The sequence below is a fragment of the Rhinopithecus roxellana genome, chromosome 15, assembly GCF_007565055.1.
Source record: "Rhinopithecus roxellana isolate Shanxi Qingling chromosome 15, ASM756505v1, whole genome shotgun sequence".
Lineage (NCBI taxonomy): Eukaryota > Metazoa > Chordata > Mammalia > Primates > Cercopithecidae > Rhinopithecus > Rhinopithecus roxellana.
Window position 1 is genome coordinate 12,850,996 of NC_044563.1, and position 23,614 is coordinate 12,874,609.

At 59.8% G+C, this 23,614-nt stretch overlaps 2 protein-coding genes across 4 annotated transcripts; one reads left to right on the forward strand and one right to left on the reverse strand.

Moving 5' to 3' along the window:
- Positions 1–1,962: 1,962 nt before the first annotated feature.
- EHBP1L1 (EH domain binding protein 1 like 1) lies at positions 1,963–19,060 on the forward strand. Of its 3 annotated transcripts, none has more exons than XM_030918080.1 (19): positions 1,963–2,103; positions 4,755–4,812; positions 5,018–5,113; positions 5,621–5,674; positions 5,762–5,940; positions 6,019–6,161; positions 6,740–6,808; positions 6,893–7,055; positions 7,221–9,432; positions 9,908–10,065; positions 10,153–10,201; positions 10,626–11,258; positions 15,461–15,530; positions 15,646–15,701; positions 15,796–15,919; positions 16,204–16,303; positions 18,211–18,284; positions 18,387–18,501; positions 18,613–19,060. In XM_030918080.1, exons 1-19 carry the CDS (start codon positions 2,000–2,002, stop codon positions 18,710–18,712), a joined length of 4,557 nt encoding a protein of 1,518 aa, XP_030773940.1. In that variant the 5' UTR covers positions 1,963–1,999; the 3' UTR covers positions 18,713–19,060. The 3 variants fall into 3 exon arrangements, with proteins under 3 accessions (XP_030773940.1, XP_030773941.1, XP_030773942.1); XM_030918081.1 differs by having other exon boundaries at positions 7,221–7,647; XM_030918082.1 differs by lacking the exon at positions 7,221–9,432 and having other exon boundaries at positions 6,893–6,933.
- A 139-nt stretch (positions 19,061–19,199) lies between these two features.
- Positions 19,200–23,392, reverse strand: KCNK7 (potassium two pore domain channel subfamily K member 7). The gene is given in 4 exon segments (XM_010377664.2): positions 19,200–19,623; positions 19,878–19,995; positions 19,997–20,277; positions 21,853–23,392. Coding segments are annotated over 4 exon segments (1,104 nt in total). The 5' UTR covers positions 22,352–23,392; the 3' UTR covers positions 19,200–19,417.
- Positions 23,393–23,614: the final 222 nt, after the last annotated feature.

The window sequence follows — 23,614 nt, forward strand, 5'->3', positions numbered from 1 at the left end:
TGAAGGTCCTGCCGTCTCGCCCGGGCGGGGCTGGGGCGCTCCCGGCTGGCCGAGCCTGGCTCAGCCGCCGGGCGACTGCGGTCGAGTCACTTCCCCTCTCTCGCCCGCGACCTCCGAGTCCTCCTCCGCCTCCTCCCAGTTCGCTTCGGGCTTTCCCTGCCGGCCGGGAAGGAAGGAGAAGGAGCCGCCCACCTTGAGGAGGGAAACTTTCCACCCCGCACGGGGCGGGGTTGGGGCGGCGCAGGAAATGGGTGGCCGGAGTCGGCTGAGCAAGGGGCCCCGGCGGGGGCGGGGGAGGCGCCTCCTGGAACGGTTTGGGAGCTCATGCCCCGCGGGTGGGAGGGAGGAGCGGCAGAGGCAGAGCGGTGTGAAGTCGCGGCACCTCGGGCCTTCCCGGAGGCCAGGCGTGAGAATCTGCGGCGATGAAGGTTGATGGGGTCCCAGAGACCCGTATTCCCCGCTTATCTATGAAGACCGCCGGCTCTCCCCACAGCACTAGCGGTCTTTACAGTTATCTGTTAAAGGTTTCTTCTTAGGAAACCGGGGACCCACACCGCTGGGACTGGGAACCAAACCCAGGTGTCAAGCCCACCGGAAGAAGTCAGTACGTTCAGAGACAGTGGGTACTCAGCCCCGCACACGCGCACACTACACCCCACAACCTCCTGAAAAGAGGCGAAGCCGCACACCGAGGTGTGTGGACGAGCAGCACATCCCCGCGCCCTGCTGCAGCCACTTGCCTCCTGGAGATGCAGCCCAGCTGGCAGTCCCGGCACTCAGACATCCCGTTAAACCAAGTAGCCGTCACGCACCGGGCTCCTGTTCATTCACACACTTTGCAGAGCAGCGGGAAGGAGCAAACTGACCTGTTGCCCCAGGGCAGCTGACACCTGCAGAGGCTCATTACCATGCAGGGCGGGTGGGTAAGCGATAAAGGGTCTAATCTAGGGGTTCACAGAGCCGCTAACGCCCCAGGCAGGCTTTCCTGGGGAGGGAGAGTAAACATACAGAAATGGCACGTTTTCCCCATCCATGATAGCGCATCCCATTTAGTAAGGCATGGCAAAATCAGCCAGGCTTTCTGCTAAATGCTTTCTGAGGTTCGTGCTCTCAGTGATTCCGTAAAAGGCGGAACTATAATTATCCCCATTTAATAGACATTGAAACTGAGGCTCAGAGTGTTAGCGCTTTGCCCAAGGTCACACTTGGTTGGAAGTCAGTTGTGAATCTGCAGCTACTTGGGATTATGTTCCCACTCGACAGCAGTCAGGGTCTGAGGTTGGGCCCCCGAGGTTAGTCCTGACTCGACGCCTTCCTGCTCTGGTTAAGACGTGGGTGGCTGCACCATGGAGTAGAGGAGAGCTGGTCCTCGCCCAGATTCACAGTATGACTCTGAGCAAGTCCCTTCCCCTTTCTGGGTCTCAGTTTTCCCAGCCCGTGAAAGGGGGCCAGCAGTACATACCTCCCAGGGCTGCGGGCAGGAAGGGAGGCGGCCCGGGTAGCGCTCTCTAGGGTGGCACCAAGTTGCTGGTTGCCCTCTCTCGGGGTCCACGCAGCCTCTGCGCGCCCCGAGCGGGCACTGCAGTCGGGCGACACCCTCTCCATGCCCCCCCCGCCCCCGCTCCTGCTCCCTCTCCCCGGTCGCTGCGCGAGGCCCCGGAAGCCGGGTCGCCCCGCCCCCCGCGCTCCTGCCCCGGCCCCCGCCCCGCGCCGGAGCCCCGCCCGCCTTCCGACGGGGGTGCGGCTCCAGGAAACGGCGCGCTCCGAGCTCCGCGCTCGGCCACCCGACGCGCCCCAGACGACCCCGCCGATTCAGCCAGACCACCCGGCAGGCCCCAGCGGCGGCAGCGGAGAGCGCGGTCCCGGGTCGGAGTCTGGGACACCTCCGCACGGACGGGGCGGGCGGCGCGGACAGGCCATGGGGACCCGGGCCGGGCCAGCAGTGGCGGGCCAGCGGGAGCCCCGGGCCTGAGAAGTGGGCGGCGGGGCGGCGGGGGCCATGACCTCGGTGTGGAAGCGCCTGCAGCGCGTGGGCAAGCGGGCGGCCAAGTTCCAGTTCGTGGCCTGTTACCACGAGCTGGTGTTGGAGTGCACCAAGAAATGGTGAGTGGGAGGGAGGCCAGGGGTCTCCTCCGAACTGGGACCTCATCCAGACCTTTGAGCCTGAAAGGATTCTGCCCCCCAGCCCAATGACCAAATGGGCCCCACCCCAGCTTGGGCCCTGTTTCTCCAGGCTTGGAGATTTAGAAGTGCCCTTGCAATTTGTGGGACTCCTGGAGTTGGGGGTGTGGGCAGCCTTCCCCGTGTGGGGGTCAGGACTTTCAGGCCTGAGGTTCTGCCTGTGTCCACTCCTTCCTCAGCTGCGGTCAGGGTTGGGGGAGGGAGGCCGCGTGTCTTGTGCCAGAAAGGTGATTCAGGGTGGCATTGGAAAAGGGATGAAGTTTTGAGGTCTGTAGGTGGCTGGGGCTGCGGCAGGAACCTCCCTGACCTTACTTAGTCCAGCTAAGAACAGAGATGTTGCCCCCTCCTCCCCTGTCATCTTGTTGAGCCAGAAGAACCCCTCCAACTCCCGCCTCTTCAGCTAGAGTGCTGGGAGGCTGGAAACATCTCCACAATGTCCTTAAAAGGGGAAACTGAGTGCTGGGAGGAATGAGGAGGGAGGCGGGGAGCAGCTTAAAGGGGCCTGAGGACCTAGGAGGTTGTGTGTCCGGGATGAGAGGGTTGTGGAGGGCAAGGTGGAAGGGTGAGGGGTGATTCACGAGAGGGTGCAGGCCCCAGCCCGGACTACCAACAGACTCGGGGGCATCTCGTTCACATGCCGCCACCCATAGCTGCCCAGGCCCCTGCGTCACACCCTAAATATACGTGCTCGCTGGTGTCAGCTTCCCTTGGCTGGATTAGGGCACAGCTGTGGGGGCCTCACCCCCCAGACGGGGCTAAATTTAGGCTCCCCAGGGGAAGGGCTGGGGCAGGAAGGGACCGTAGGGTCCGGGGGAGGGAGTGAGAAGGAGGCTGGGGTCCCTTGGGCAGCTGCCATATCCCTGGCCTTGCCCACACTGGGCCTGCTAGAGGGCTGTTCACATCTTTCAGCAAAGCCCGGGAGAACTTGGGGGCTGGCAGTTGAACTCTGGCCTCTGGCTCCTGCTCCAGCATCCTGCGGGAGGCCAGGGAAACGCTGGGCACAGCAGGCTGAGGGTGCCGGCAGTGTCAACGCAGCTGAGTCACAGGCGGCTGTGGGTAGGGCCTCCTGGGCTGCTTAGCCTGGAGCCCAGGCCGGGAAGCTGCCCCTGCCCAGGTTGCAGCTTCCCAGGAGGGCGTGCGCAGCCTGAGTCAGGCTGCCCAGCCAAGCCCCGCCCTCCCTAGGCACCCCCTGTCTGCTTCCCCTTTCTGGGAAGTCCCCTTAGTTACCCTTGCTCTGCCATCGCCAGCAATTTGGGCTTGGGGAAGGGAACTTGGCTCTGGGCTGGAGGGCTCTAGGCTCAACCGTGTAACCTTGTTTGGCTCCAAACCTGTCTGGGCCTCAGCATCCTCAGGGTTAACAGAGAGCCAGTTATCCTGGCTTGGCCCCTAGAGGAACAGTGAGCTGGGCAAACCCAAGCGTCTGGCATGGGGTTGGGTACAGGCAAGGCAAGATTGTGTGCTGCCCTCGGCCGGATTGTCCCCTCAAGCATCACCCCTCCTGGGCAGCAGTTGAATATCTAACCCAAAGGGGCCCTCTGCCCCCAGGCCCAGCCATGAGTCCACTCAGTGCCTGGGAATGGGCCCTGCGCAGCCATCTCTGTCTTCTTGCTTTGCCTCTGCCTCTTCTCTGACCTGGCATATATGCTGTTCAGTTTAGATGTCACCCGCTGGAAGTCTTCCCTGATTGCCCCCAGGCTCCACTGTCATCATCTCGCTGAAAACTGATCCTCCTTGGGACCCTGGGCCTAGCAAAGGGCTGGACATGGCGGGCAAGGGATGGCAGTGTTGGTTAATGACAAACTGACCCTCTACTGCCTCTCTGGCCTCACCCCCAACTCTCTGCCCCTCTCTCTGACATCACCCTCTAGCTGCAGACCCTTGGACTTGCCATTCCCTCTTTCTCCAGATCCTCACACAGCCCATTCCCCTGCCACTCATGTCTCTGCTCAGACACCCAACCTCAAGGAGACCCCCAAGGGGTTTCCTCACATCACCCTGAAGTTCGCTTGTTAATTTATTTTCTTTCTTGACTGGTAGTCTGCCCCCACCTCCATTGTCCTCATCGGAAAGGTCTTGCCCCTTTTTGCCCGCCTCTGTCCCCAAAACTGGGCTGGGTTTATGGTGGGCGCTCCACAAACATCTTTGCGCGAAGGGACTTCTTTTATCGCTCGTCTTTGTGTCTCCCTGTGTCAGAGTCTGCGTATGTATACAATGCTCAAGTGCGCATCTGTGTCTGGCATCGCTTACCGGGTCCTTGTGTTTCTGTGTGTGTTGGTCTCTGTATGTGCCTGTCCCTGTCTCTTGCTGTCTTTCCTCATAGTCCCTGCCTGCCCACACTGTCTGGGCCTTTGCCCTTCTGCTGTGGCCCCACCCTGCCTAAGCAGCTCCACCCTGCACCCTGTGGCCCAAGATAAAGGGCTGCCCAGGCCCTCTCCTGGAGGAGGGAGAGGTGGGCAGAAGGAAGACCCTGAGGGAGCTGGGGGAGGAGGAGAAAGAGGAGATGGGGAGGCCGGTGAGCCTGACCAGGCAGCCCACTCTCTTTCCCCCTCCCCCTCCCCCTCCCCCTCCCCCAGGCAGCCAGATAAGCTGGTGGTGGTATGGACCCGGCGGAACCGACGCATCTGCTCCAAGGTGGGGAAGGATGGCAACTGGGGATCCAGGTTAGGGATGGGGGCCAGTGGGAAGCTGATGGGGGCTGATGGGGGAGTGGAGTCAGGTTCAAGTTCAGATCAGAATCCACAGAGGAGCGAGGAAGATGGTGTCAAGGTTGGTGATAGGGGGTGGGTGTGGGAGGGAAGAGTTAAGATCGGGGGAGGACTCAGATTGCCCCTTGTAGGTCCACAGCTGGCAGCCAGGCATCCAGAACCCATACCGGGGTACCGTGGTGTGGATGGTACCTGAGAATGTGGACATCTCCGTGACCCTCTACAGGGTGAGTCTCCAGCCCTCCAGCATGAATGGCAACAGGGCAGGCAGTTGCAACACGGGCAGTCACGCGGGTCTCCTGGTAGGTTGTTCATCCAGATAGAAGAGGATGCGGGGGTTGAGGCCAAGAATTAGGGGGGCCTGCTCAGCATGACTGGCCCAGGAGGTCTCTTTGGAGGAGGCAGCATTTACCCAACACATGCAGCATGAGAGGCAGCTGGGACCAGAACCTGGGGTGCATCCCAGGAGGAGGTAGCAGCATGTGTAAAAGCCACCACCGCACACACTTGTAATCCCAGCTACTTGGGAGGGTGAGGCACGAGAATTGCTTGAACCTGGGAGGCAGAGGTTGCAGAGAGCCAAGATCGCACCCCAGCCTGGACGACAGAGCAAGACTCCGTCTCAAAAAAAAAAAAAAAAAGCCACCACCACCAAGCACCTCCTGAGCCGGCACAGGCTCTGCTCCCTTTGCTGCCGCCCCAGCAGCCATGTACTCATCAGCACTCCTTCCCAGGACCCCCACGTGGACCAGTATGAGGCCAAAGAGTGGACATTTATTATTGAAAATGTGAGTGGAGTGGGCTTGGGTCTGGAATCTTGGGGATCCCAGGACAGCACTGATGCTCCTTCCCCTGGTCTCTCCTCTGGCCCACAGGAGTCTAAGGGGCAGCGGAAGGTGCTGGCCACGGCTGAGGTGGACCTGGCCCGCCATGCAGGGCCTGTGCCTGCCCAAGTCCCGCTGAGGCTGCGGCTGAAGCCGAAGTCGGTGAAGGTGGTGCAGGCTGAGCTGAGCCTCACTCTTTCTGGGGTGTTGCTGCGGGAGGGCCGTGCAACGTGAGTGCCTACCTGCCCTCTTTGACCCTGGCCTGTGACCTCTGACCCCCACCCTCACCTTTAACCTCTGCCCCCCAGGGACGATGACATGCAGAGTCTTGCAAGCCTCATGAGTGTGAAGCCTAGTGATGTGGGCAACTTGGATGATTTTGCTGAGAGTGATGAAGATGAGGCTCATGGCCCAGGAGCCCCCGAGGCCCGTGCTCAAGTCACCCAGCCAGGTGGGCTCACAGCCTGCTGTGGATCCAGACTGCCAAGACCTGGGGAGGGAGCGTTTCCCGGGCCACCAGCCACTTGCTGTGCCCGCCCTGTGATGGGAACTCATGACTGCCCAGGCAGTCCCAACCAACCCGGCAGCCTCAATCGTCCCAACCTGGCTGCTGGTTCCGTGATGGCCTTGGTCTTCAACTGAGTCCTGGAGGATGGGTTCCCAGTGTCTCCCTGGGCTCCTGGGTCCTCTCCTCATCCCTCTGCGATGCTTGCCAGGCCTGTACCTGACCCAGGACAGCTGGGTCAGAAGACTGGCTCCTAATCCCTCACCACCAGCCCTCCTGGGCCAACTGGGGCTTCCTCATCCCTTCCTGCTGCTTGTCCAGGCTTTTTCTCTGTCCACTATTGTGGTTCTCTCTCTCTTTCTCTCCACATCTGTGGGCCTGTCTCTTCTCGCAGGCCAGGGCGGTGCCCTGAGGCCGGGGCGTTTCCCAGGTAGGCCCTGCACCGTAGTTGGGGGAGGGGGTCAGGCCTGCAGGGCCCTGCCCTGGGCTGACTCTGCCCTTCTGCTCTCTCCTACCACCCCCAGATCCCTCTCGAGAGCTGAAGACACTTTGTGAGGAGGAGGAGGAAGGTCAAGGACGACCCCGGCAGACAGGTGAGACCCAGGCTGGGGTTGGGGGTAGAGACCGGACCCCAGGTCATTGGGCCCAGGCCACAGCATCCCCTACTTTCTTCTCAGTTGCCAGCCCTTCTAATGCTGAGGATACCAGCCCAGCCCCTGTGAGTGTTCCTGCACCCCCGGCCAGAGCCTCCCGAGGCCAGGGGCCAGAACGAGCTACTGAAGCCGGGGGCCAGGTGGGCCCTGAGGCCCCAAGGCCCCCGGAAACCTCACCAGAGATGAGGTGAGCTTTGGAACCAGCCCCACCCCCATTGCCCCCTGATAGGAGCTGCAGTCCTCACCCCACCAACCTGCCTCTCCAGGGCCCCAACAGTTTGAGGGGTGGGGGATGGTGCTGAGATTTGGGGCCACAGCAGCCCCCCAACTCCCCCTCCTGCTCTCTTCTCAGGTCTTCAAGGCAGCCAGGCCAGAACACGGCCCCAACCCCAGCCCCTCGGCTCCGGAAAGGCTCTGATGCCCTCCGGCCCCCAGTCCTCCAAGGGGAAGATGAGGTCCCCAAAGCCTCAGGGGCTCCTCCAGCAGGATTGGGCTCTGCTAGGGAGACCCAGGCCCAGGCATGCCCTCAGGAAGGGACAGAAGCCCATGGAGCTAGGCTGGGCCTGAGCATTGAGGATAAAGGCTCTGGAGACCCTTTTGGAGGGCAGAGACTCAAGGCTGAAGAGATGGGCACTGGGAACAGGCCAGAGGCCAGTGGGGTGGACACTGAGCCCGGGTCAGGAGGCAGAGAGGCAAACACTAAGAGGTCAGGAGTCAGAGCTGGGGAGGCTGAAGAGAGTTCAGCAGTTTGTCAAGTGGATGCTGAGCACAGGTCAAAGGTGAGACATGTGAACACTAAGGGACCAGAGGCAACAGGGTTGATGCCTGAGGCAAGATGCAGGGGGACCCCTGAGGCTCCTCCAAGGGGCTCTCAGGGGAGGGTGGGAGTCAGGACCAGGGATCAGACTGTAGGGCACTCTGGGCAACTTGGTGACCTGAAGGGGGCCAGGGCTGCTGCAGGCCAGGAGAGAGAGGGTGTAGAAGTGAGGGGCGGAGCCCCTGGTATTGAGGGGACAGGCCTGAAGCAGGGCCACTCTCTTGGAGAAGTAAGCACCAGGCCCCAGGTGAGCAGCTGGCAGGGGGCCCTATTATCACCTGCCCAGGGGGCAATATCCAGGGGTCTGGGAGGCTGGGAGGCAGAAGCTGGGGGTTCAGGGGTCCTGGAAACAGAGACTGAGGTGGTAGGGTTGGAGGTGCCGGCAACCCGGGAGAAAGAAGTTGAGGGGTCAGGGTTCCCAGAGACTAGGACACTAGAAATTGAGATACTGGGGGCCTTGGAGACAGAAGCAGCAAGATCAAGGGTCCTGGAGTCGGAGGTTGATGGGACAGGACAGTGTGAGGGACTGGAGACCCAGGAAACAGAGGTGGGGGTCATAGAGACCCCAGGGACAGAGACTGGGGCGGCAGAATCTGAGGTACTGGGGACCCAGAAAACAGAGGCTGGGGGTTCAGGAGTTTTGCGGACAAGAACTAAGATAGCAGAGACTGAGGTACTAGGGACCCAGGAGATAGCTAGGGATTTGGGGCCACTGAAGATAGAAGATACGATAGCAGAATCTGAGATGCTGGGGACCCAGGAGACAGAGGTGGGAGCTTCTAGGGTACCAGAGACACAGGCTAATGGGACAGAGGCTAAAATGTTAGGGCCCCAGGAGATAACAGGTAGGGATTCAGGGGTCCCAGAGATAGAAGCTGAGATAGCAGAGTCTGATATATTGGTAGGCCAGGAGATAGAGGTGGGGCTTTTGGGGGTTCTGGGAATAGAGCCTGGGGCAGCAGAAGATGCGATATTGGGGACCCAGGAGATAGCATCTAGGGATTCAGGGGTCCCAGGGATAGAAGCTGATATAACAGGGATTCAGGGAAAAGAGGTTGGGGGTTCAGAGGTTCAAGAGACAGAGACTGGGACAGTAGAAACTGAGATATTGGGGACCCGAGAGATAGCATCTAGGAGTTCGGGGGTCCCAGGGCTAGAATCTGAGGTAGCTGGGGCCCAGGAGACAGAGGTGGGGGGTTCAGGGATCTCAGAGCCAGAGGCTGGAATGGCAGAGGCCCAAGTACTGATGACCCAAAAGACAGAAATAATAGTTCCAGAGGCTGAGAAGGAAGAGGCTCAGACTTGGGGGGTCCAGGAAGCAGAGACTGGAGTTGGGAGTGCTCTCAAATATGAGGCTTTAAGGGCCCCAGTCACTCAGCCAAGAGTTTTAGGATCCCAGGAAGCAAAAGCAGAGATTTCAGGAGTACAAGGGTCAGAGAGTCGAGTTCTGAGAGTCCAGGAGGAAGAGGCTGGGGTTTGGAGGATGTCAGAGGGAAAATCTGGGGCTTGGGGGGCCCAGGAAGCAGGGATGAAGGTTTTAGAGTCTCCAGAGAACGAATCTGGTACTTGTAAGGCCCAGGAAGCGGAGGCTGGGGTCTTGGGAAATAAGAAGGGGAAAGAAGCTGAGGGAAGCCTCGCAGAGGCCAGCCCGCCTGAAGCACAGGTGGCCAGTGGGGCAGGGGCTGGGGCGCCCAGGGCCTCTTCCCCAGAGAAGGCTGAAGAGGACAGGAGGCTGCTGGGCAGCCAGGTAGGGATGGGGGCCGCCGAGGGCCCAGTCTGCTGCTTCCCACTAACCTGGGGCTGAGCGAACGGCGGCTCTGCATGGACCCACCTGGTGGAATGGGATCGGGTGGGGTGCGGGGCTCGGCTTGAAGGAGCCCCCTCATCCCTTCCTCTCTCAGGAGGCCCTAGTTCTCCTACCCCATCTTCCCTGGGCCGCATGGAGCTGGACACCTCTCAGCTGATTTTCTGGGCTGACCTTGAGGTCTGGCTGCTGGTGACCTCTGATCTTGTCTGGGGGCCACTGACCTTTTAGGTGACCTTGGCAGATAACCCTGCATCTGGAAACCCTTTTACCTCGCCCCAAGGCTCTGGCCAGTGGTCTGTGGTGACCCCTGTAAGCTCAGAGATGGGGCTGTTTTGTGCCAGGCATGAGCTTCCCCAAGAGGCAGAGGGCACAGATCCCATTTATACATTCCCTAAGCCCACCCCTGTGTCCCCAGGCAACACCTGCCATGGTCAGCTCCAGCCAGTCCCTGCTGGAGTGGTGCCAGGCAGTCACCGCTGGCTACCGTGGCGTCCGCATCACCAACTTCACCACATCCTGGCGCAATGGCTTGGCCTTCTGTGCCATCCTGCACCGATTCTACCCAGATAAGATGTGAGCTGCCAGAGGGGTAGGAATGGATGGGGGAGTCATCAGGGAGGGCAATGTGGACCCAGTCTCTGACCAGCACTCTCTCTGCAGTGATTATGCTTCCCTAGACCCACTCAACATCAAGCAGAACAACAAGCAGGTGAGATGGGATGGGGGACTGCCTGGAGGGAAGGAGGGTCTAGAGAGCCAGGCTTTCAGTCTCACATTTGGATAAGATAGGCTGCTGGGCCCAGCAATGGCTTCTGGAAGTTCTGCCACTTTTTACCCCTTTCGTCATTAAATTGTTTGTTTTCCTTATTTTTGTTTGTTTGTTTTAAAGCGTTTTTCCTCCCTTAGATGGTTTTTCCAAAACCACCCTTTGGTAACGGGGTGGACCGTGTGCCGTTGCTAAGCAACGCGAGGGCTGGCCCTGTTGCTGGATTTCCCTTGTTAGGAGGGGGCGGTGTTGCTAGGCAAAGCCTGGGGTGCCAATCCCGGGGACCCCCTCCGCGGGTCGGCACCGTAGCGTTGCCGGGTGGCGCGGGCCACCGCCGCCGCTGACCCCGAGTGCACCCTTCCCCCAGGCCTTCGATGGCTTCGCGGCTCTGGGCGTGTCGCGGCTGCTGGAGCCAGCGGACATGGTGCTGCTGTCGGTGCCCGACAAGCTCATCGTCATGACGTACCTGTGCCAGATCCGCGCCTTCTGCACCGGGCAGGAGCTGCAGCTGGTACAGCTGGAGGGCGGCGGCGGCGCCGGCACGTACCGCGTGGGCAGCGCCCAGTCCAGCCCGCCCGACGACCTGGACGCCGGAGGCCTGGCGCAGCGGCTGCGCGGTCACGGGGCCGAGGCGCCCCAGGAGCCCAAGGAAGCCGAAGACCGCGCGGACGGGGCGACCCCGGGGGTGGCCTCCAGGAACGCGGACACGGGCCACGCCTTCAAGGACGGCGGGGCCGAGGTCCCCCGAGAGGTGCGACCCGCGGAGGTCCTGGTCGAGGGGCTGGTGAACGGGGCGGGGGCGCCGGGCGGTGGCGGCGTGAGGCTGCGACGGCCCTCGGTCAATGGGGAGCCCGGGCCGGTGCCCCCGCCCCGCGCGCACGGCTCCTTCTCCCACGTGCGCGACGCCGACCTGCTCAAGAAGAGGCGCTCAAGGCTGCGGAACAGCAGCTCCTTCTCAGTGGACGATCCGGACGCCGGAGCCGCGGGAGCTGCGGCTGCAGTGAGTGTCAGGGCTCCTTCTTTTCTCCCCGGGAAGCTGGGCAGAGAACAGGAGAGTCCCCAGGGGCCCCAAGGACAGAGCTGGCGCGAGGGTGACGGTTTCAGAGTGACGGGGCTCCGCTGGACCCTGGAGGGGCTTTCTGATCAGAGGGACCCTGGTGCTGTGGAAGAGTCCTCTGGTGTGGTAGTGAGCTCCCTGTTAGGGGACGCATTCAAGCTCGCCAGGCAGGGTCCCGGGCTTTGCCGCCAGCCTGGGATAAGTGCTGAGGGTTTTTAGTGCTTGGCACTTGGTGTGGGGAATCACAGGCTGCAGTAGGAAGTTCCCGCAGGATCCACATTCCTGGCCTTCAGCCCAGCGCTTGGGAGGCTGGAAGGTGGGTTTGGGCATTTCTTTCCCTGCAGGTGGCTCATCGTCAACCAGCAGCCACCCTGCCCCGTAAGCTGGGTGCAGACTATCTGTACTCAAAGGGGATTCTCCAGGGCTTCCCAGCCCCAGGACTCTGGCATGCATCTTTAACCTCAGATGCTGGAGACCAGTCTCCTCTTTTCTTACAGTGGAAAGTTGGAGATGGGAGATCCTGAGGGCCCATGTCCCTGCTGTCATCCCCTATGGGTTGCAGGTCATCTCCTAGAGTGTCATGTCACTGTGCTGAAGGGGGCATGGTCCCAGAAAGAGCAGGGACTTGCTCAGTGACCCACAGCTGCTGGAGTCCAGGACACGGGTTTTCCAGCTGGGGTCCCAGCACTGCCCCATCCTGCCTGTGAACCAAAGGGCAGCTCTGCCAGGCTGCTGCAAACCTTCAGCTGTCCAGGAATGACCCCTGTGTTTGAAGAAAAGGAGTGAATTCATTGGGAAAGCCTTTCTGGAAGAAGCCACCATTTGAGCTAGGTGCTAGGTTGGTAAGATGGCCAGGTTTTTCCCAGGTGAAAAATGAGTGGGGTTCTCAAATGGTGGGACCTGCATTAGCAAAAACGTGTCAGCAGGAAAGTTCAGGTCTCGTTTAGGGAACTGCCAGCCATCTCCCAGAAGGTCCATAAGTGGCAATGAGGCTAGGCTGAGAGCGGGAGTCCTGAGTGTAGGGTCAGAGGCACAGCACTGAGCCTGTGAGTGAGAGACAGCGGGCACGGGTGATGCCCACCTGTAGGAGATATGATACGCAGGAGTCAAGGACGAGGCCAGCTTTGGCCCATCTGTTGGCCTCTGGCCACAGCCCCATTAATGTGTGTCAGTGGCTCTTTAAATCTTAAAGGGGAGGTGCCAACCTATACCCCTCTGGGTCCCAGTTCCAGCATCTGGTCTTTCCAAGTCAGGCCTTCCCTCAGCTCTTGTCTCACAGGAGATGTCTGACCCATGGGGCTGGAGGGGACTCCTCATTGGCCACCCCCATCCCTCATGCCCATTGTGTGCAGTGGGAGGTGGTCTGACCTGGCCTGGCCTGGCCCTTGGGAGCTCCCAAAGTCCTGGTCTTCCTGGAGGAGGGGCCAGACATGAGGGTATTGAAAGAGGAATTTGAGGCCAGGTACCGTGCTCATGCCTGTAATCCCAGCGCTTTGGGAGGCAAAGGTGGGCAGATTACGACGTCAGGAGATCGAGACCATCCTGACCAACATGGTGAAACCCTGTCTCTACTAAAATACAAAAAATTAGCCGGGCATGGTGGTACAGGCCTGTAGTCCCAGCTACTCAGAACGCTGAGGCAGGGGAATCATTTGAACCCCGGAGGCAGAGGTCTCAGTGAGCCGAGATCGTGCCACTGCACTCCAGCCTGGCGACAGAGCAAGACTCTGTCTCAAAAAAAAAACGCAGAAAAAGAAAAAAAAAAAAGAGGAATTTGAGTTAGACATGAGGAAACACTGGAATTCCCATGAGGCCTGGCATGAGGAAGCTCCGCTGCTGCTGAGGCTGGATTTCTCCACTCTCCTGCCTTTGCCTGTCCCATCAGCTCAGCACTCTCTATGTTCCTGGCCTGCCCATGGGTTCTTACAGTGTGTATGAAAGCCTTTTGCAAGGTGGCATTGAGGCTCTGCAGATTGCTGTCAAAAAAAGGGGAGCTGTGTGTTTCCTTAGATTCCTTTCTAGAAGCCCTGCAGCTCCCAGGTCACACAGAGCTGGGTTTTCTCCCATTTTACATACAAGGACACAAACAATGGCCCCATGGGTGTGATTGCCCCCGAGGCACACAGCAAGTTGGTGGCCAAGCTCGGGAACAAAGTTTTGGGTTAGATAACCCTGGGTCCTAGACCAGACCCTTTAGGAGCCTCATCTCTGACCCTCAGTTTCCTCATCTGTAAAGTGGGGAGGGTCGTGGTCCCTGCCTTCCGGGGCTGTTGGGAGGATCCGGTGAGTCAATGCACATAAAGTGCTTTAAATGCCCAGCACAGAAACACTTGGTAGATATGAGCTGTTGTTATTAGTCAGTGTACCCCGAGTGTATTTTCTGGGCCCAGCTCTGTATAAGGGGGAGACGTGGGAAACCAGCAGCTGTGACGGGGTGAGTAGGGGTTGGAGCTGTAATGGGAGAGGCCATGGGAGCAGCATCTGCCCAGCCTGGGGATCAGAGGAGGCTTCTGGAGACATGGAAGTCAGGGACGGCGGTGGGAAGAGTGTAGGGGCCCCGGCAGGGGGGTCTCTGGAGGAAGTAGGGCTGGGCTGGGTCATGGAGGTCACGTTGGTACCAGGCAGCCCAAGATGGAGGCTGACTCCAGGCTGAGAAAGCTATTTTGGGAACTGAAAGTCGGTCACTGTGGCCAGGGGGCGGTGTCTAGGCGTGGCTCTGGGTGGTAGGAACATTGAGGCTAGAGCTGCCTGAGGCTTTGGCATGAGGCTGGGGGACTGAGGAGAGGTGTGAAACAGTTACACCTAAAAGGTGGGGGGGAGGTGTCAGAGAGGCCTCTCGGTTTCAGCTTGAGTCAGCAGGCAGGCCATGATGGTGGCTGGTGGGGAAGCCACCACTGCCCCAGGCCAGAGAGGATGGCCCCTGAGCCAGAGATGCCCAGGGCTGCCTCTCGGAGAGGTACAGGTGGGAGTGGACATGGGCGGCTCAACCACTGTCCCTGCCCCATGACCCCGACACAGGTCAGATGACCCAGACTTGGGCGGCCAGGTCAGGAGCAGTTGAGGGGCCAGGCTGTCAGCTGAGCCGCAAGTTGGGGACCCCCAGCACTGACAGTCCCAGCAAGTCACTAGGGGCAGGCAGGCACATGGGGTCAGCCCTGCCCTTCCAGGCTAAAATTCAGAGATCCAGCCAGCCTGGCTTGTCCTGTGTGTGTGAGCGTGCAGCAGCTGCTCCTGGGTGTGGGAACTGAAAATGCAGCAGGGCACACCCTTTTGGCCAGGAGGTGGAGGTGCTGGCTCAGGAGGGTCCGGGTCTGGGAAGCCCTGCGGACAGAAGGGGAGGGAGCCTGGATGGGGCCTCTGCAGGAGGCAGGGCTGGGCTGGATCACACGGATGGGGCCATATCAGGTGAGTGTAATGGTCACTGCATGGGGCCCTGGCCATGATGGGAAGCCAGCACTAGCTGACAGAAGTCAGAAGTGGCCTGAGGGGATTCCATGGAGGAGGAGTCGAGGCTGGGCGTGGTGGCTCACACGTGTAATCCCAGCACTTTGGGAGGCTGAAGCGGGCGGATCACCTGAGGTCAGGAGTTCGAGCCCAGCCTGGCCAACATGGTGAAGCTCTGTCTCTACTGAAAATACAAAAATCAGCGGGGCATGATGGCAGGTGGCTACTTGGGAAGCTGAGGCAGGAGAATCACCTGAACCGGGAGGTGGAGGTTGCAGTGAGCCATGATCCTGCCACTGCACTCCAACAAGGGTTACAGAGCGAGACTCCGTCTCAAAAAAAAAAAAAAAAGAGTGGGGAGGAGAGGCCTGGGCTGGGCCCTTCAAAGGCTCTCACCCTGTGAGGCCGGAGCTCAGCCCAGCACCAGGAGGGGAGTTGGGAGGCTCGGAGCCTGGGCGTGGATGGGCCCAGGGCCACAGGGCCAGGAAGGATGAAGGCCGTGGCCTTTGCTTGAGGAGGCATTTTCCCTGGAAGGAAGTGGGCCTAGGGGTTCTGTGCATGCCGGAGTAGAGGAGGGGCAGGGGCGGGCAAGGGCTGGGGTCAAGGACCCCTCCTCCCCTCTGTGTGAGTGGCTCTGGCTGGCCCCAGGCCCGGGCTGGCGGGAAACCCCTCCCAGCCCTCACTGGCCCCTTCTTCCACAGGAAGGCCAGGCCCCTGACCCTAGCCCTGTCCCAGGCCCACCCACAGCTGCAGCCTCTCAACAGCCCCCTGGTGAGTAGCAGGAGTGGTGACCATCTCAGTTCAGGCTGTTCACAAAGCCTGGACTAGGGACTTCCTGGGGATGGGTGGTGGTTAGGGGGTGCCTTATGATCATCTCTGTCTGCAGGTGGGAGTCCCCTCTCGGAGGAGCCACCCCCAAGCCCAGGGGAGGAGGCTGGGCTGGTAAGGAGGGCTAAGTGGGAGGAGCTGATGGTTGAGCACCTCCTATTCAGGGCCTGGGCTGAGTCCACCCTGTTCTCTGCCTTTTCCACCCCAGCAACGGTTCCAGGACACAAGTCAGTATGTGTGTGCAGAGCTGCAGGCCCTGGAACAGGAGCAGAGGCAGATAGATGGGCGGGCGTCTGAGGTGGAGACGCAGCTGAGGAGCCTTATGGAGTCAGGTGGGGCATGCATCTGGGGGTCCCTTCCCCAACACATGTCACTAGGTCTGCCCGGCCCTGCAGCTGTTCCTGACCTTGGGAGGAGCTGGGAAGAGGCACGGCTGGCGTCAGCGTTCCCATTTTACAGCCAGGCATGCTGAGGCCCTGAAGTGGCTTCCTTGAGGCACACAGTTCTGGCTTCTGGGATGTCCCAAGGGAGCAAACCCCCTCCCCCAACCCCCAGCTGCCCTACCCTGATACCGGGGGCAGGGGGCAGGCCTGGTGACTGTCCCTGTCCAATGCAGGTGCCAACAAGCTGCAGGAGGAGGTGCTGATCCAGGAGTGGTTCACCCTGGTCAACAAGAAGAACGCTCTTATCCGGAGGCAGGACCAGCTGCAGCTGCTGTGAGTGCTGGCCCCGGGCCAGGAGAGCAGAGGGACTCTGAGCTACTTTGGTTAGGGTTCTTCACTACTTTGTTCTTCCTACAGAGATATTTTTGACAAATGATTCCTCCTCCATCTGACTGTTTTTGCCCTAACCAATTTGCTGCTTAAAGTGTAACACTGGCCGGGTGCGGTGGCTCCCGCCTGTAATCCCAGCACTTGGGGAGGCTGAGGCAGGCAGATCACCTGAGGTCAGGAGTTCAAGACCAGCCAACATGGTGAAACCCCATCTCTACTAAAAATACAAAAATTAGCCAAGTGTGGTGGCACGCGCCTGTAATCCCAGTAACTTGGAAGGCTGAGGCAGGAGAATCGCTTGAACCCGGGAGGTGGAGGTTGCAGTGAGCCGAGATCAGACCATTGCACTCCAGTCTGGGCAACAGAGCGAGACTCTGCCTCAAAAAATAAAAATTAAAAAAAAATTAAGCCGGGCACGGTGGCTCAAGCCTGTAATCCCAGCAGTTTGGGAGGCCGAGATAGGCGGATCACGAGGTCAGGAGATCGAGACCATCCTGGCTAACACTGTGAAACCCCCGTCTCTACTAAAAAATACAAAAAACTAGCCAGGCGAGGTGGCGGGCGCCTGTAGTCCCAGCTACTCGGGAGGCTGAGGCAGGAGAATGGCGTAAACCCGGGAGGCGGAGCTTGCAGTGAGCTGAGATCTGGCCACTACACTCCAGCCTGGGCGACAGAGCGAGACTCCGTCTCAAAAAAAAAAAAAAAAATTAAGAATAAAACTCTTAAATTTTTACTAATAAGAAAACCAGCTGGGTGCGGTGGCTCACGCCTGTAATCCCATCACTTTGGGACGCTGAGGCGGGCAGATCACAAGGTCAGGAGATGGAGACCATCTGGCTAACACAGTGAAACCCCGTCTTTTTTTTTTTTTTTTTTTCCGAGACGGAGTCTCACTCTGTCGCCCAGGCTGGAGTGCAGTGGCCGGTTCTCAGCTCACTGCAAGCTCTGCCTCCCGGGTTCACACCATTCTCCTGCCTCAGCCTCCAGAGTAGCTGGGACTACAGGCGCCCGCCACCTCGCCCGGCTAGTTTTTTTTTTTTTTTTTTTTTTTTTTTTTAGTAGAGACGGGGTTTCACCATGTTAGCCAGGATGGTCTCCATCTCCTGACCTCGTGATCCGCCCGTCTTGGCCTCCCAAAGTGCTGGGATTACAGGCTTGAGCCACCGCGCCCGGCCGAAACGCCGTCTTTACTAAAAATACAAAACATTAGCCCCGTGTGGTGGCGGGTGCCTGTAGTTCCAGCTAATGGGAAGGCTGAGGCAGGAGAATAGCTTGAACTCTCCCGGGGTTCAGAGATTGTAGTGAGCTGAGATCGTGCCACTGCACTCCAGCATGGGCAACAGAGGGAGACTCCGTCTCAAAAAGAAAGAAAAGAAAAAGAAAACCGAGGCCCAGGAAGCTGAGGGCTGAATTCCCCAGTGTGACCCTGTTCCTTTACAGTAAGGAAAACAGAAGCCCAGAGAGATATGATCTGGTTCCCATGTGGGGTCCAAAGCCACTCTGCGGCCATTGCCTTTGTCATCCTGCTGGGTGGGGACAGCTTTGCCTCCCTTTTGCGTTTGGGATCATTTTTCAGAATAACTGTAGCCAATACTTCCTGTTTGTGAGTGTTCATCCAAATAATCCTTCAGGGGTCCTTCGGGGTAGGGGGGCAACATAAACACCCAGCAATTGGAGAAAACAGAAGAAAAGAGATAATGTGGTCTGGAGACTGCAGGATAGCTCTGTGGTCAGCCCTGCCCTCCTTGGGAACTGCTGGGGATGTGGGATGGGGTCAGGGAGTGGCCAGAGCCCTGGGCACTCTCTCCCTATGCCCCTTTTCCTGACCTGCCACCCCCTGCACCTTCCAGCATCGAGGAGCAGGACTTGGAGCGAAGGTTCGAGCTGCTGAGCCGCGAGCTGCGGGCCATGCTGGCCATCGAAGGTGGGACATGGGCTCAGGGGGCGGGAGGCAGGACAGAGCCAGGGTAGAGGCGGCACAGCGCCGGGCCCGCGCCTCCTGACGCTTAGTCGCTTCGACCCTCAGACTGGAAGAAAACGTCCGCGCAGCAGCACCGAGAGCAGCTCCTGCTGGAGGAGCTGGTGTCGCTGGTGAACCAGCGTGACGAGCTGGTCCGGGACCTGGACCACAAGGAGCGGATGTGAGTGGCGCTGGGCGGCGCTGAGAGTTGGGAGGGTCCAGGACGTGCTCCCGCAGAGGGCTGGTGTGGACTCCGCCCAACAGCGCGCTGACTCGAACCCATTCCCCGCAGCGCCCTGGAGGAGGACGAGCGCCTGGAACGCGGCCTGGAACAGCGGCGCCGCAAGCTGAGCCGGCAGTTGAGCCGGCGGGAACGCTGCGTGCTGAGCTGAGGCCACTGGCCTGGGTGGTCCATAACTTCTCGCGGCCCCCGGCATCCGCCGCTGCCCCGGGCCTGCGCTGCGGAGGACCCGGCTGTCCCGGATACCGCGCGCGTGTCCGCTAGTGGCCGCTGGCGCCTTTCCCGGGACGGGGCAGGGCGGATCCTCGACCCCACGGGCGGGGCGGCCGCCGTATTTATTTGTCACGGAGTGTGTGTGCGAGCTCGCGGCGGTGCGGGGTCCTCCCCGACGGCACGGCCGGGCCGGCAGCCTCGGGGAGATGGATGCCTGGGCACTGCCGCCGCGCGCCGGCTTGCCCTCCTGTTCTCCAGAGCAATAAAGTTGGACGAGGCTACCCCAGCGCCGGCCTTTTCTCCCCTCCACCTGGGCTCTCAATAGGCGGAGGAGAGTGGGCCGAGGCTGAGGAGGGCGGCTCTGCCATCCTAAGCCGGTTGGTGCGGCTTCGAGGTTCCCAGGGCCAGCGGAGGCTGGACCTCGGCCTTTCCCGGATGGTGGCCGGGGGCTCAGGGAAGTCCCATTAGAAATACTTGAAAACAGCCGAAGCGGTTGCTCATTTTATGATTAACACAGTATTCCCCGAGGCCTCCCGCCCACCCCCACCGCGGCCCCATCTCCTGATTCTTCCCCAGCCACTCTTGGCTGCTTCCTTCTTAGGTGCCGCCACCTTATGGGAGCTGAACTCGGTCACCTGATGCTTCAGCAAGCAGGGGCTTGTCCGGAAGCTGGGGCCGCGGGGGGCAGGGTGCTCAGAGCCAGTTCATCCTGCCCTAGGATGCCACCTTGGTTCTCAGCAGTCACAGGACCACTGGGCCTGAAGAACTTCCCCATGGCACGGACTTGTGGCAGCTCAGAGAAGGTCTCCACGGCCAGCAGCATGGCCAAGAGTCCTAGAAGCAAGTAACCTGGGGAGGAGAAGGTGCTAGGGCAGCGCCTGGGTGCTGGTAATGCTCCCTGCCCACCTCCCAACGCGGTGACCTGCCCTGGCAGCTGGCGCCACTCACCATCCCCCAGAGCTCTTCAACTACCCCTCCCACACTGTGCCCAGAAGTGGGGTCTCCTCCACCTGCAAGGCCCAGTCCCCCCAGTGATATATGGGAGTCCTAGTCCAGGCTCCTCTTCCCCCTTCCCCCACACGCTCTTAGGTGGCTGGACTTACCAAGAAGTGCGAGCTGGCCCAGGTGGTAAATCACAGGGTGCAGGCCACGGCCGTGGCCGGGCAACAGGTCCCCCAGGCCAATGGTGCTGAGTGAGCTGAAGCAGAAGTAGACGGCCCCCCAGCAGGCTGCAGTCACCCTGAAGGCCCCACAGCACCAGTGCTGGCAGCAGCACAAAGCTGCTGGCCACCAGCAGGCCCAGTGCAACTGCCTGCAGCAGCGCAGCCCTGGCCGGCGACAGCTGCCAGTGGACCGCTACCCAGGCACCTGGGCGGCTGAGCGCAGGCAGCAGGCAGTGGCGCAGGGTGGCCACGAGAGCCAGGGAGGCTGGCAGCCCCAGGGCTGCATAGACCATGCAGAAGGCCTTTCTGCCTGGTGATAGTGGGGCCATGTGGCCATAACCTGGAGAAGAGAGAGTCAGTGGACAGTGAGAGCTCTGAGTGCCATGTCTGCTGGGGTCCCTGCCTACCCCAATACCGCCTTCTGTAGAAGGCTGCCCTCTGGTGGCCTTGAACTGGCCAGGTCCAGGTTCTAGCTGACTCTGTTCCTCCTTGGTCAGGGGATCCCTTACCCTCTCTGGGTCATTTTTCTTTTTTGGGAAATGAAAGGATGAAAGAAGACAGTTCCTCAAGCCTTTTGTAGCTGGGACAATTCTGAGAACTGCACTGCCCTTAAAAGATACTTCTGATTCCATAGCTGGTGGAATATCATCCACTCTTTCCCCAAATGTGTCATGTCCTGTGTGCCAGGCTTTGTGCTGGTATCTGAGTCAGCCCAGGCCCTGACAGCTCTGGTGGGGGAGTCGGGCAGGAAAATCACGAAGGGCTGCAAACAGGCAGCATGGCGGAGAGAGGGCATGTGCCAGGTGGGGAGGGGTGGGAGCGTGGGGTGTGCTGGGAGAACAGCATCAGCTAATACAGAGCTGCAAACGCACATGCCTATTGGAGCCAGATGGGAGCCAAACAGGAGTGGTGGGGACGGGTGCACTGGAGAGTGTGAGCTATTTCCAAAGGGCAGGCCCCATTCTGCTCCTGTCAGGATGTTGCCTTGCAGGGATTCTGGCTCAGTGTGAGTAGGTTTCCTGATTTTCCAAAAGAAGTTGGAAATACAGGCTGGGCACAGTAGCTCACACCTGTAATCCCAGCACTTTGGGAGGCTGAGGTGGGTGGATGGCTTGAGGTCAGGAGTTTGAGACCAGCCTGGCCAACATGGCAAAACCCCGTCTCCACTAAAAATACAAAAATTAGCTGGGCATGATGGTGCACGCCTGTAATCCCAGCTCCTCAGGAGGCTGAGGCAGGAGAATTGCTAGAACCCAGGAGGTAGAGGTTGCAGTGAGCTGAGATCGCACCACTGCACTCCAGCCTGGGTGACAGGGCCAGGCTCTGTTTCAAAAAAAAAAAAAAGTTGGAAATACAAGTTCCAATTCAAAAAATACTGAGGCACTTTGTGGGGCAAAAAATATGAAAACCCAGGGCTGTGGGTCCTGTTGCTGCTTTTCCCTGGGCCTGTTCCCACATGATTTCTCTGCAGAACTCCCTCATCCCTGTCTGTGCCCTCCTGCTCTGTGAGCATCTCATGCCAGATTCCTCCCCTATCTTCCCTCACTCCTCTGCCTGAGGCCATGGTCCTGCTCTGTCCACCCCAGGTTCCTTCTATTTGCTTCCATCTAAGAACCCATCCCACCGTCTTGTATCCCCTCCCTGGCCACAGGCTGTGGCATCTGCGCAGCTCTCCTGGGTCTCAAAGGGTGCCTGGGGTGGGACTGGGGAGGCCACACCCTTCCTGGCAGCTGAAGTGGAGGCACCAGTTGGGGTGTGTTGGTGGGGAGCCCCAGCTGTGATGTCGGGCCTCACAGGGCCTGGGCTCCATCTGGCTCTTTGGGGCTGAAGGAAGGGCTGCATGAATCCCAGGGACCCCAGGAGCGATGGCCTCAAGAGCTGTGTGCCCCCCGACTTGGCTGCCAGGCTCTCTTACCTGTGGTGGTGAGGATGCTGGCAGTGAAGAGCAGGGCTGAGGGAAGGTCCCAGTTCCTGGCCTTTGAGCTGTTGCCCAGGCTGGAGACCCCATGGGCCTGGGTGGCCAGGGCAGTGCCCAGCAGCTCTTCCAGTGCTCCAGGTGGCAGGCAGGCCCTATGCTCTGCCTGGAAGGCTGCCAGCTCTGCCCTGAGCTCAGCCTGAAGCCTGCATGCAGGAGGCCCCTCCAGGGCCTGGAACAACACAGCCCCAAGCCCCAGGGTCAGTAAGTGGGCCACAACCAGGAGCCCATATCAGGCTCAGGGCCTTAGACACCCCATGGCAGGCTGCTGGGGTGCTGTGGGAGCTGGCGGCTCCACCTCAGGCACCTGGGAAGGGCTGGGCAGGGCCGGGCCAGGAGGAGATGCTCTGTGGGTGGCTGGGACCCGGCTGGGGTGGCTGGGGTGTGAACAGAGGGAGGTGAGCTGCCTCACCCCTCCCAGGTTCTGGAGGCAAGACATTTGCCCATTTCACAGCAGCTGGGACGGTGGGGATGGGTGGAGGAAGGTGGCTGCGGTGAGGGGAGGAGGCAGAGGAAGCTGAGGCCTAGACAGGACCTCACACTTATTCAAGGTCCTGCTCACTCAGGCACCCATACTGCATTCATTCATTCATTCATTCAGCAAGTGCTTAGGGAAGAGGACAGGCACAGGTCCTTTCCTTCCTGGTGTTTACATAAGAAACCTCTTAGCAAAAAAACTGGCAACCTCACATTGTCATGAGTTCCATGAAGGAGATGCCCTGGGTGATGGGAGAGCCTGTGGGGAGAGGGGTTATCTCACTGGGAAAGCTCCGCTAAGGAGGTGACATTTCAGCTGGGGAGTAAGAGGCTGGTGAAGGTAGGAATGAGCTTGGGGTGTGAGAGGAACAGAGGGCTGGCTGTGGCGGGGGAGAGTTGGGGGTGAAGGGGGGATAAGGACACAGGCCCTTGAGGACAAACGTGGTCCAGGGAGACCTACGCTGGGCTACTGTAGGCGTCCTGGATGGAGTGATTTTGGCCTGGGTATTATGGAGGGAGAGGAATGGTGACAGCTGGGAAGGATCAGGTGAGGGCAGGGGTAGGAGGTAGGGAGAGGACTCCAGGGTGCTCAGAGTACCCAGGCAGATGATACCCTTGAGCCTGATTGCCAGTTCTTCCTGAGAACCCTTTGTGCCTGCCCTCCTGACTCCCTGCCCCTGAACTGTAGAGACAGAGTCTGGCCGCCATGGGGCACCTGGCAGAGGGCAAGTGGGAGCCTGGGTTCCAACTCCTCTAACCTCAGAGGGGCTGAGGGCAGAGGCCGAGGAAGGGACCCTGCCCTTGGATATGGTGTGGGAGTGCCAGAGCCCCCATGGCAGTGTGAAGGGAACTGTCAGGGGTGCCAGATGCCATGGCAAATCACGATGCTGGGAGGTGGGTGGAAGTTACTACTTTTTTTTTTTTTTTTTTTTTGAGACGGAGTCTCGCTCTGTCGCCCAGGCTAGAGTGCAGTGGCCGGATCTCAGCTCACTGCAAGTTCTGCCTCCCGGGTTTAAGCCATTCTCCTGCCTCAGCCTCCCAAGTAGCTGGGACTACAGGCGCCCGCCACCTCGCCCGGCTAGTTTTTTGTATTTTTTAGTAGAGACAGGGTTTCACCATGTTAGCTAGGATGGTCTCCATCTGCTGACCTCATGATCCGCCCGTCTCGGCCTCCCAAAGTGCTGGGATTACAGGCTTGAGCCACCGCGCCCGGCCGGAAGTTACT